This window comes from Molossus molossus, unplaced genomic scaffold (assembly GCF_014108415.1).
Source record: "Molossus molossus isolate mMolMol1 unplaced genomic scaffold, mMolMol1.p scaffold_m16_p_18, whole genome shotgun sequence".
NCBI classification, from domain to species: domain Eukaryota; kingdom Metazoa; phylum Chordata; class Mammalia; order Chiroptera; family Molossidae; genus Molossus; species Molossus molossus.
The window spans coordinates 55,016,394-55,028,590 of record NW_023425353.1 but is presented as its reverse complement, the minus strand read 5'-3'; the positions used below and the strand labels follow the sequence as shown (position 1 = coordinate 55,028,590).

Sequence of the window (12,197 nt, the reverse complement as noted above, 5' to 3'; positions counted from 1 at the left end):
GTTTTCTCCTACCTCTTTCTCTTTTTAACCTATCTAAGGGAGAGTGAAACCATTTCTGTGGCAGACACGAGGGGATCTGAGGTGTCTTTGCTCTAGTCGTCCACTAATACTGAAATCCCTTCATCAAGGAAGGGCTTTTTAAAAAGTCTTCAATTAGCCCGGCCAGTGTGGCTCAGTGGATTGAGTGTCTCCCATGGACCGAGAGGTCCCAGTTTGATTCCGGTTGGGGCACATGCCCAGGTTTCGGGCTCCATCCCCAGAGCGGGGCCGTGCAGGAGGCAAGCTGATCGATGTTTCTCTCCCGTTGATGTTTCCATTTCTCTCCCTCCCTCTCTCTCTAAAAAAATCAATAAAAACATATTTTAAAATACTTTTTAAAGTCTTCAATTAAATACTCTGCCTTCTCTCTGACAGCAGAAATGGGTTAGAACAGTTATATGCTATTTTACATTAAAATAGTATTATCTACTAAATAATTTTTTCCTAACAATTATGCTTAAAGTATTTAATGTATTAGAAAAATAATTAATATATTAATGAGGCCCTTTCTCCTATAACTTCACATTATTTTTCACATCTCCCTAAATCCTATTAGCAAAAAAGATATCCCTGAGAAGGCAACTGAAGATGAACTATTAATTAATCACTCAAAATGAAATGAACAACTGAGTGAGAATTACTTTATGGTGGAGGGTTTTGCATGGCTTGAAAAGAAAATAATTTATTCAAAATGTTAAGGCAGTGAAACGTAACAAATGATAAGAAGGTGATGCTGTACTTGAAGCAGTTCATCCAATACAATATTTTATAATTAGGATGGAATTTGCTTGGGTTCTGTGTGCCTGGAAAATGGACCAGAAAACGCCTCTCTGCATTTTACATCTTGACAGTAATCACTTGCAATATTCTGCAAGGGACACCCAGGAGAACACCAGAGATGGTTTGGTGGTGAACAGTCACACATAATCAGTCTTTGAGAAGACAGTAAAAATCAGTGATCTGCGATGTCTTACATGCACGAGTCAATTAAATATGATTAATGGCTACTTGTGAGAGCACCCGTGAGCTGGGCACCCCCTGGGGGAAAGGGAAGGACACTGGATGTGGGCTTCGCCTCCCCCTTTCTGTTACAGAGGAGTCCTGCCTGGACCCCAGGCTAGCTCCAGAACATGCTACGAATTGATAAGAAAGGAAAGAACGAATTTCCAGAGCAGCAGCGAGAGTGTTGAGTGTCCCCCAGGAACAGGCTTTCTTCTTCCCGAGACTCTCTCTTCCTTGGCAAGCCAGTGAGCAGGACACCACATGGAAGGGACTGGTTTCACGTGGCCACTGGACCAGCAGTCTGGGAGATGGGATGTCTCCCCCTCGTATCATGGACATTAGGGTCAGTTTCATTAAACTTACTCTATGAGCCCCAAGGCTTTGCACTGGACAGATCAGGTTCTGCAGGTGGGAATATAAATCTGGACCAGAAGGGCAGGTGGGGAATATAAATTAGCAGGTGGGGAATATAAATCTGCAGGTGGGGAATATATATCTGGACCAGAAGGGCAAGGCATGTGGAACCGGTGATCCTCTATGGAAATATAGAGGTCCAAGTGCACCCCAAATCAGCTACAGGTCACAGGCGTCAGAACAAGCGTGCTACCTGTGCAGGTGGAGGCTGTTGCACAAATCCCTGCGGCGAGGGCGGGGCCTGGAGGACTTGTTGGGAGATGGAAGGTCCGGAGCCTGAGAATCCTCCTGTAGGGAGCTGCTGGCCTGTGGAGGCGATGACGTAGCTGGGCTGTTGGCTCGGTTGCGCCATGAGGGACGGCGGGTAGACAGGGCCGGCTGGGGGCTCAGGAGTCTCTCCTGAGGATTGCCTGCTCAAGTTCATCTGGCCGAACTGTGTCGCCACGTCTTCTCTCTGCAAGACATAGACGCAAAGGGGAAATCAGCAAGACCCGCTGAGTGATGGCAGGGGCACACAGGCGGGCCACGCACTTGCCACGGGACAGGCAGGGAGTACACGTCGGGAAAATGAAAGAAAGGAATCTGCATCTAGAACAAGAGGACAGGACAAGAGAAGGCAGATCTCATCCAGAGGGACAAGAGATGGTCAACAATCTGACCCAAATCTCCCTCTTTTAACAGAAACAAATTATTTTTTTCATTAAGGGCTCAGGCTCCTCGGGATGGTGCTGAGACAAGGAGGGCTTGGTGTTCTGTCCTGAAGGGTCAGCTGGTCCTCCCAGCAGTAACCACAGGGTCTGTCTCTGGGGAGAGGAGGGAGGACTCATGGTCACTGTCACCCATGGATGCTGCAAAGACGGAACCAGGACCGGCTTCGCCACAGGTTGGGTGGGACCCCATTTGTTTATTAGGGAGTCTTTGTTCACTGGCCTGGTCTGAGATTTGGGGACTGTGTTTACTCTTGTTTTCCAGAGGTTCTAGCATGAGAAGGGAAAGGGAAACTGAAGTTGGGGCGTTGGGATGTGAGAGGAACAACTATCAAGAGTGTAGGGCAATGATCGTGACCAGCTCGACACTGACTTTAACGTATTTCCCACACCTTCACGGCAAGTTCATGTGCCTCTGTCTTCAGATTCTGAAAGTATTCACTTCCTATTAGCTGGCAAGCTCTTAAAGAGGTACCAGATTGAAGGAGCACTCAGCATGGGACAGTGGCAGAAATGAAACATGATTTTGAAGATGGTGGCAGTGTTCTGGAATGAGGCATTCACCCACACAGTCGGCCCAGCACAGCCACCCAGCTCAGCCAGCCCTGCACAGAGAAGTGGTCAGACCAGGGAGTATGCTCTCCCAGGAAGAGTCATGCACACGTAATCCGTACCATGGGGAACTGCTGCGTTGGAGACATAGGCAGGAGATGCTGGGGAGGAAAAGAGACTGCTGGGTATTGCACTGACTGGGAGGAAGCTGGCAGCCCCTGGACAGAGCGGAGGAAAGAAACAGTTGGTCAGGCAACAGGGAAGCACTGGGGTTGAAATCCCACCGGAAGACAGTCATATCGGAAGCATGCCACCCACCTCCCCTTGCAGGCCCTCCAGGCTCAGTGCGCACTAGAGAGGGGAACCCACCGCCAAGGGAAAGTGAAATCCATGTAGACCAAAGCCAGCCCAGCATAAGGGGGCTCATCTGCTCAGACTGAACACACCTTTCAGAGGTGCTGCTGTATTTTCATGTTGGTCCTTAGATCCTCTGGGTGTAAGAACACTGCCCGGAACCTTCACCCACGTAAAGACTTTGCTAGTTTTGACCCATCCGGTTAAGCCAGACAATAATGTCAGCCTAGAGCATTTTAAGAAGCAATAAAGAAATCTACCACCTTCAGGGACTAAGTAAAGAAAAAAATATTGAAAACGAGGTTCCCTCGAGCAACCTACCTGGAACCCTTCGGGTTTCTGTGGCCTCTGCCATGTGTCCCCCGGGGCCATGGAGGACAGCTCTGTGTCTCTCTAAGGCATGTGTGAACAGCCACACCTCCTGGGAATGAACTGCTTTCTACTGTCCCCACTGATTAAAAAGTTCAACACTGGCCCTTTGCGGACATGAGCACCTGGTCTGTGTTGAAACGGTGAGGAAGATGGTACAGAGGCCTGGGTGGGAACAGAAGTTCAGTTCCCAAGAAAGGCTCCTTGACACACAAAAGTAGCAGCTAGACTAAGAAAAACACTGCTCCTTCTGCCTCGTTCCACGCCCTCACCAGGTAGGTCACTGGATGCGACACTCATCTCTCCCTAAACTTAAGGGTCCAGATGAAACCCTGTCGACTGTGTCCAAGGGCTGGAGTCTGCCAGGTTGCACGTAGGGGTGGGTAGAGGGGGGACCGATGGAGAAGATGCCCTCTTCCTGAGGCTGGTTCTTCTGCCTTCCGACCCTCCTTACCTGAGTGACCAGGGGGCCCGCCAGCGGCGGCTGCGGCTGCGGGGACGGCTGCCGTCGGGGCTGCTGACCGCCGGGGGGGTTGTATATGGCCGGGCTTCCGTCGGGATTCACAAAGGGCTGGCCTGCAATGGAACCAAAGCTGGGTCCAGGTGGGCCTCTCGTCTCGCCTTCGCCGGGAAGAACCACTCTGCTAGGTCCTTAAAAAGCAACCTCCAGGAAAAGAGCTGGGCAGTGGTAATCCAGGCTGCCCGAACCTTCACCCCAGGGACCACTTGGCTGTTGTTGAGCCATCAGGTTTGCCCCAATAACAGGGTAATCCCGGGGCAATTTAAGAAGCAGCCAACCAATGGACCACATTCGGGGAGGGCTGCCAAAGCTCATGCATCGTGCAGGTGGCCCCAGGGCGAGGCATCTTCGCGTGGCTCTGTGCTTTGCTGCCTGGTCCTGGCAGCCATGAGGGCATAGCGCACCCCGAGAGGGCGCTGCTGTCTCTTCCTGCGGTTGCAGCTCTGTTCCGTTGCACATTCTCTACCGCAGCGTTTGTTTAGCATCCCCAGCCTTGTCACCATTTCAGCATCCTTGTCATTTCACAAACACGCATACAGCAGGACACACCGCATCCGTCCACTTGCACCTCTGCACAGACGTGTGCGGGAGTGTGTGGGGGGACAGATTTTAAAGGTCATGCAGAATGATCTGATCAGGAGACCCTCTTACAATGGCCAAGGGAAATGTGGCATTTTGCCTTTTGAAATAATGGTGTGGGTCACTTTTTTATTACTATTATTTGGGAAGAGTTTTAGAGTTTACAGAATAGTTATTATTGGAGCCTCATCATGGCTCTGAGGAAGGAAGTTGTCTCTTCCCAATGTTTCAGGAGAGGAAACGGAAGCCCACCAGGAATAAGGAGCTGAAGGGAAGAGAGAAAAGGGGGAGGAGGGAAGGTAAAGGGGAGAACCCATAGGTCTACAGTGTGGCCGGGACAGTGACAGGCACTTGACATGCATGAACTTAGCTCTTCCAACAACCCACAGACATGCAATCTCACCCAAAAAGATAAAAAAAAGTGGGGCCCAGAGGGAGTAAACTACTTGTTCAGAAATAAAATAAATAAATAAATAAATAAACCAGTAAGTGAGAGAACCAGGAAATGATCCTGGTCAGTATGACTCCAAAGTCCGTTCACTTCCCATTACACCCAACAACTGAAGTACACCATCCAAGTCTGCATAATGAGTACCTGGTACAACAAGGTACCATGGGAAAAAACCAATCATCGCTGGACAGTATAATCAATGCATGAGATGTCAGGACAGGTGGGGGCCATGTTTCAAGGTGGAATCACTTCTGGGACTGGCAGAAAAGAATGAGCAGGATCAGAATGGGGGGCAGTGGATTGGCAAACTGTTCATGAGGCCTTTCGTCCTTCCATAACCCCACATGCCCCCAAGTTAAAGTCACAAGCATATTCTGTAGGAATCTGAGCAAAATGCCTGGGAGGAGAAAGACCCCTAAAATGAGGCTGGTGTCTCAGAGGAGGGTCTCCCCCTTCTTGGCATTCAGGAGATGGAGCAGGCAGCGTGCTGAGTTCGTCCCAGGCACGTATTGGAAAACCTCTCCGTGCACAGGTCATATGCAGGGCTGGCATGAGCCTGCCTATCCAGGTCAGGGTCATGAGGTTGCCCAGGACATCAGCCTTGTCCTTTTACAATGTACATGAAGACCAAAGATCACCAGCAATGTGAAGAATGTCAGCAACAACAAGAAGAAGAACAGAGAGGGAAAATAGAAACACGGACCCAGAGGAAACAACAGCCTACTGAAAAAAAGTTGTATGCTATTTAACACCAAAGAGCAAACTTACCAAATGGGAGCTGAGCTAATCAGCTGATGTTTGCTCAGTGAAACAAACCAGTCCCAAAGGGCAGCTACTGTGTAATTCCGGCTCCACTGCATTCAGGATCAGGCAACATTTACCAACGTGATAGGACTCAGAATAGTGGCGGCACTGAGGGGGCAGGTGGGAGGCTCCTGGGAGAGCCCTGCTCTGTGTCTTACTCTGGGTGATGTGTACACAGGTGTTCACACATGCACATACTTGCCAAGGCTACCTGTCACGTGTGTGCACATCATGCACATCGTCTAGGCACTTTCTAAATGACTTGAAGAGTGCAAAGTGGGACAGGCTGGGGAGGCCAGCGCTCGTGGTGTCGTGAAGTCAAACCGACTTCTCGTAGATAAACAGCAACAGACTTGACTTCAGCTCTGAGGACCGTAATGGGAGCTTAGTATTTCCTGTTATTACCAGAAAATCTCAGCCCAAATATATGTCAGTCCAGGTAACAAGAAATCTGAAAGGCTGCATTTTCAAGGACATCCCTGCCAGAACCAAGGACATCCTATAACAATCACACATGTGTAGGAGCAGAGGTGCCGCATGACCTCACAGCCTAATGACGATGGGGAGGGGCATTTTCCCCCAGTGTTTTCCATGGACACTTGTTTTCCTTTCACTGTCATTTCATTTTATCTACATTGTTTAACTTTTTTTTTCTCTCTTTTAAAAAAATAGCTTTCTTCTGGATCCCATTTTCTCTCCCCCAAAACAGCAACTCGGGAAAGGATGAAAAAATAGCTTACTTGTCAAACATCTATCAGCTCACTCATTGTTCTCAGTCTTAGAAGCCCCCTCCCCCCATTTGCTTGTCTCTTTAAAAGAGAAAACATTTAGGTATCTAACATTTAAAAACACCGTCACAGCACCTTCATACGAAAGGATTTTAAAATTGACCTCGCTGTGTGCTGACCCAAGAACACAGGCGCACATATAAACGAAGACGGCAAACTAGAAGACAGACTCTTACATTCTGCATGACTTTTCAACACCCCAGGAAACTGTGAACAGCTGACCCTTATTGGGGGGGAAACATAACCTCGAAAGAGTCAGATGTTCTTTTTTTTGATACATTTTAGATCCCCTATTTGAAACATTATCCATATGCTGTGGACCAGAAGAAAGAAATGTTCCTAAATAATTACATATGGGAAGGACTAAGGATTCATGTGGGTAGAGAGATGGCAGGTTCTTCTGGAAAAAGAAGAAAGTGTAAAAGATGGAGTCAGTGCTCACTAAGGAGAGGTAAAAATAACTGAGGAACATGAAAGAGGTAAGGTGGATGCCAGGAAAGAGAACAAACAATTTCCTGAGAGCAAGGATGGGTGACTATTGGTTTTCAAGTTGGGCAGTGATCGCCCCTCTATAGTCTACCATTTCCACCAATCCAGATGCAATTGACGCTGACAACAGCGATTAGTTTGAGTGACAGCTGCTGAAGTCCAAAGGGGACAGAAAGTAGCTGGCCATAGGACTGTTCCGCTGAGACACGTTTTCACGTCAGGAACTACACTAGCGTGCCCAGCTGGCCCTGGCACCTGCGCTGGCACAGGGGCAGAGACTGCAGTCGCAGAGGTGAGCCAGTGCCCTGCGCTGAGCCAGGGCCGAGGAAGGGCTCCGTGCAGAGTGCTCATTCCTCTCCAGTCCAAGGCACTGGGTGGGAACTTTCCCCCTCCCCACAGCAACATGCACCATGTGTCATAGACATTATGTTACTAGTATATGATTTTTGAGCACCTGCAGTGGCTAAGACTTTGTTATCCATTCCAGGATGCAAAACAAAAACACTAATTACATCCCCTCCCCATAAAGAGCTCATACGTGTGCTGGTAATAAGAAAATGAACCCACGGGCCATTGGCACAAGGAGCAAAGTAGTCACATGCCTTTGGTTCTTGACACCAAGGCATGACCGTGAGGTACTTGGCAGAAGGGAATTTATTTAAAAAGAAAGAAAGGGGGTGAGAGAAAGAGATGTCCCTTTCTTAGGCTTAGAAGGTGACCCATCAAATGATAAGGGAGCTGATGACGACGGGTAGGCAAGACTTCAGATCTTGCAAAGACATGTTTACAGAGAGCACACAACAACTTCACAGGGCATTTAAGACAAAGGTGGAAGCAGTTTGGATAAACGATGTCAGAAGTCTGGTGAAATACAAAAATCACAGGGTCGCGGGAGCCCGTCAGGAGCATTTGAAAAAGACCAGGACTCTGCAGGGCTGCTCAAGGTGAAGTCCCCGAAGGCATGCCCTCACATCACACGCTCATGGGTTTGCACCAGATGAAGGACACACGAAATGACAGCCAGCATATACCGGCATGAATGCATACTTGAGGGATGCCAAAGGCTACTGCCTCTCTGCGTAGCGCTGAGTTGAAAAAAAGAGAGCCAAACAGAAATGAGTTTCTCCAAGAAATTTCCAAAAGGAGGCTGAGTCCAAGACAGCTGGAGAAAGATCAAGGTCAAGACTCAAACCAGGCGGGCCTTGCAGAGACGAAGACGTAACAAAGGGGCCACTTTGAAAAGGAGCATCTGCAGCATCTCACCCCCCCAGATGCCTGAGAAGAGGAGGAAGAACAGGCCCAAGGTCCTGAGCTAGGAAGAGACCAGCTGAGCGCTGAGTCTAAGGCCAGACACAATAAAAAAGCGGTGGCTGTTTTGGCGGAACTGCGAGCATATTTGTCCACATATTTAGGACTTAGCAAGAGCCAAGTCAGTGGTGCTGACAAAGGATGTTTCGTTTTTGTTTCATTTAGTAGATATGACTGGCAGGCACCTTCGTGTTTTTGAATCCTTGCTTGCCTTACTCCTGCTTATCAATCACATTTTATCAATCATAATTTTATACATGAGCCATTCTCAAATTTAAGACACTGATGAGAAACTGCTCCCTATCCACCTCAATATGTATAATGGGTAATTGATAATATTTCAATAATATATGTTTATTGAGCACCTGTGCCTGAGCATGGGGCCTAAGACTACTTTGTTATCCACTCTAGGGAAGGAAAACAATAGCCAAATATGGTCCCTTCCCACAGGAGCTTATAAATGTGCTGGTGACAAGGAAAATTGACTCAAGAAGCAAAGTAGTTACATGCCTGTGGTTCCCAGCACCAGCTCATTTCTGCCACGCATTTGGCAGAGGATAGTGTGGATTTTAGGAGTTGCAGTGATTCTCAATCTGTGGGTCACAACCCCTTTGGGGATTGAACGACCCTTTCATAGGGGCCTCCTAAAACATAACAGTAGCAAAATTATAGTTATGAAGAGCTTGGATAGATCGATAGACAGATGGACATTCATATACACCGCAAACACACATACACACAGTTACATACGTGCATGTACGCAGTTTCAATGTACAAAAATAAACACATTCTATAAAAGGAGAAACACCATAATTCGCCTTACATCTCACCACGCAACCGTGGTATACACCCTACAAATACATTCTCCTTCTGGTCTTGGGATATTTTAATGTCTGGCATTTGTCAGATCAGAGAAGTGTGTATGGCAAAGCTGTTCAACAGTGTTATCAGATCCTGTGCCTTAGTTAGGATGCCTTCTGAAAGGAGATATTTTGACAACAGCTCGAAATGACTCCATCCAATGAATAAGAATTGGGACTTGGCACCAGAAAGCACTTTCTTTCTTTTTCTGTAAACAAGATTACAGATAATAATATACACATACTCATGCACAGCCACACTATCATTACAAATAATATTCTTGCATTATACCCTAAAAACACTGTTGTGCTTTTTGAAATGCTCTGCAATTTTGCTGAAACCGAACCACTCAAAACGGATGCTTAGTTTTGTGTGCTTGTCTGCAAGCCCTCCATCTCAATTAAAAATGAAAGAATTTAAGCCAACAGAGTCAGATCGTACTTTGATCAGAGCCCAGAGTGATGAATATGATCCTGGTTTTCTTTAATTTCTTTTAGAGTGCTTACAGTGCTCCAGATAAAATAAAAGCAATCTAATATTCTCCTTAGAAGTATCTTAATCAGAAAGCTTTCAGATGGTTTTCAATAAAATGATTATGCCTTCTCTTCCCTGAAACGGATGGCATTTTCAAAATGTCTCAGTCAAATGCTACGCCTTGAGACGTGCCATATGTTTTCACGAAAATGTGGCAATTATTCAAGCAGCTATTTTACTATCATTCTCCTGTTTCTCTGAATGTCCTAATTACCAGTAGCACTATAGATGTGAGAAGATGGAGTCAGATCATTTTTATGAGATTCACAGCTGGTTTTGCATTTTCAAGTTTAGCTAATCAAAGAAATACTCCGCAGTAACCTAAACCGAAGCTCAGATATATTTTGGGATGATTCAATCACTGTAAAGGCCGATAAGGAAGTGACTGATCAATGCCAAACCTTCCCACCCAGGGTTGCTCAACCACTGCTTTGCTGATGTTTTGGGCTGGCTTACCTTCTGTTGTAAGGAGTTGACCTGTGCCCTACAGGATATTTAGTAGCCCCTCTGGTTTCGACCCTCTTGGAGGCCAGTAGCAGATCTTCCTCCCTAGGTTATGATTATCAAAATGTCTGCAGATATTGCCAAATGGCCTTGGAGGCATGGGCAAGAGTGCCCAGCTGGGGGAGTTTCCCCCATGAAGCAGATGTTCATCAGTCTACTGGCTCAATGCTCTGGGTCCTTTGGAACCAGTGTGGAAGTTAACTGAACACTAGAGAAATTTAAACATTAAGAACCAATAGCCATTCACCTTTGAAGAAAACACAGTCATGAAGTCACCAATTTTCCAACCCCCACCCAAACCAGTCGAGGCCTAAAATCTCTAAGACATAGAATTTGCTCTCTGTGTCCTCTTCACCAGTGGTATTCCTTATTCTCCAGTGGATGAAGTTGCAAGGTCAGGGAGCATCCTCCAGAGTGAAGAATCTATTATGTGTCCCAATTAATATCTCAAGTTCCTGAAATATATTGGATGAAACAAGACTTTTATCATCATAATAGGCTATGCATGGATTTATTCTGAGAAACACCATGTTTCAATGAGTATATCCCAGTTCATCAGTCATTGATCTCTGATCTTAGTTCCTGGGAAGATATGAGAAATCCTGTGGTCCGTGAAGAAAGGGCATAGAGAAAAGTGGGCATTTCTGGGAAGTACCTGGATCTATAAACCTATATGAATACTGATATCAATACGGAGATGTAGGTTATAGCAGTAGATGTGCTCTTCCTAAACCAAGACCCTCCACAGCCGTTCATGCACCACGCTCTCTTGATAAAGAATTTTCAAAACACTCGCTAGTAAAAACATAAGACCGAACACAAGAACAAACTTCTGGTCTCCAGTCCTTGAGTCCTTGCCGAAGCAGAGGAAATACACTCACCTGTGTGTGGATTAAGAAGGATGCTTCCAGGCGGGATGCCGGTGGCAGCTTCCAGTGGGAGGAGGATGTAGCTGGTGCTGCTGGGACCAACCTGGCCTCCCATTCCATTCTCCGGATAGGGCACACAGCCAGGAGAAGTGGCCGCCACGCCGGAGACCAGGGGTGTGCTCTGGAGAGGCGGATGGGTGCGGGACAGCGATCCTGAGGAGCCTGCGCTGCTGGAGGACTCCGAACCTACCGCAGAGATACAAACCAACACACCATTCAGCACAGGGAGGAGGGCAGAAACCACAGCTCTGGGTCTACACGCTACTTTAGATCACCCATCATTAAAGAGTTTGAGGTGAGAGCTACGGGGAGAGAATAATGAATGCCTCTCCCACATTTGTGGGCTCACATTTTATTGAAATATATGCTACATATTTTTCTGATGTGTCCGTTTTCTAAAAAAGCGAGAGATTAGGAATGAACACTCTCTTTTAGCCTTCTCATGTCACTAGGGTGATTAATTGGTAAAGCTCTGAACTCAGTACCTGAGAACGCCTATCACCCTGAGTAATTAATGGCATGGACATGTCTTACTGAGCTGGAGTTATGAGAATACAATGACTGGTTAGAGGTTCAAGAGACTGCAGTTTAAGGAGGAGTCCTATGATGTACTGATCTGCAGATGGTTCTAAAACACTGGTTCTTTAACATCCATCAAGCTGCATTTTGAAGGCACATAGTTAGAAATAATCTTTTACCCCAGATGTGAGAAGTGAATCCTTCCCATTGGAAGTGCCTAAGCCCTGTACCATATTTCACACATTTGCAGAAGTCTTATTAATATAGCCAACAGGTGGACCAAGGAGGGTTTGGTCTTCATGACATTAATGGAGCATCCTTCAGATGACACAGAAGAATAAAGTCATTGGGAATGTTTGTGGACTGGATTTCTCAAACATGTAGGTAACTGCATCAGCATGGGGAAGCTCCCAATGTGGAATCTGGCTGTAATCATCTCCCTCTCTCTCCTCTGGGGACAAACACCTGCTGCGT

General features: G+C 46.9%; 1 protein-coding gene across 2 annotated transcripts in view; it reads right to left on the bottom strand.

Moving 5' to 3' along the window:
- The window catches only part of ARPP21 (cAMP regulated phosphoprotein 21), a 605,449-nt gene that overhangs the window by 52,240 nt on the left and 541,012 nt on the right, over nucleotides 1-12,197 (bottom strand). For both annotated transcript variants that reach the window (XM_036267058.1, XM_036267057.1), the window contains 4 exons: nucleotides 11,157-11,390; nucleotides 3,892-4,013; nucleotides 2,837-2,932; nucleotides 1,649-1,909 (listed from right to left, as the gene is read on the bottom strand). In XM_036267058.1, the coding sequence (XP_036122951.1) occupies nucleotides 1,649-1,909; nucleotides 2,837-2,932; nucleotides 3,892-4,013; nucleotides 11,157-11,390 (713 nt within the window). The remainder of the gene's footprint in view (nucleotides 1-1,648; nucleotides 1,910-2,836; nucleotides 2,933-3,891; nucleotides 4,014-11,156; nucleotides 11,391-12,197) is intronic.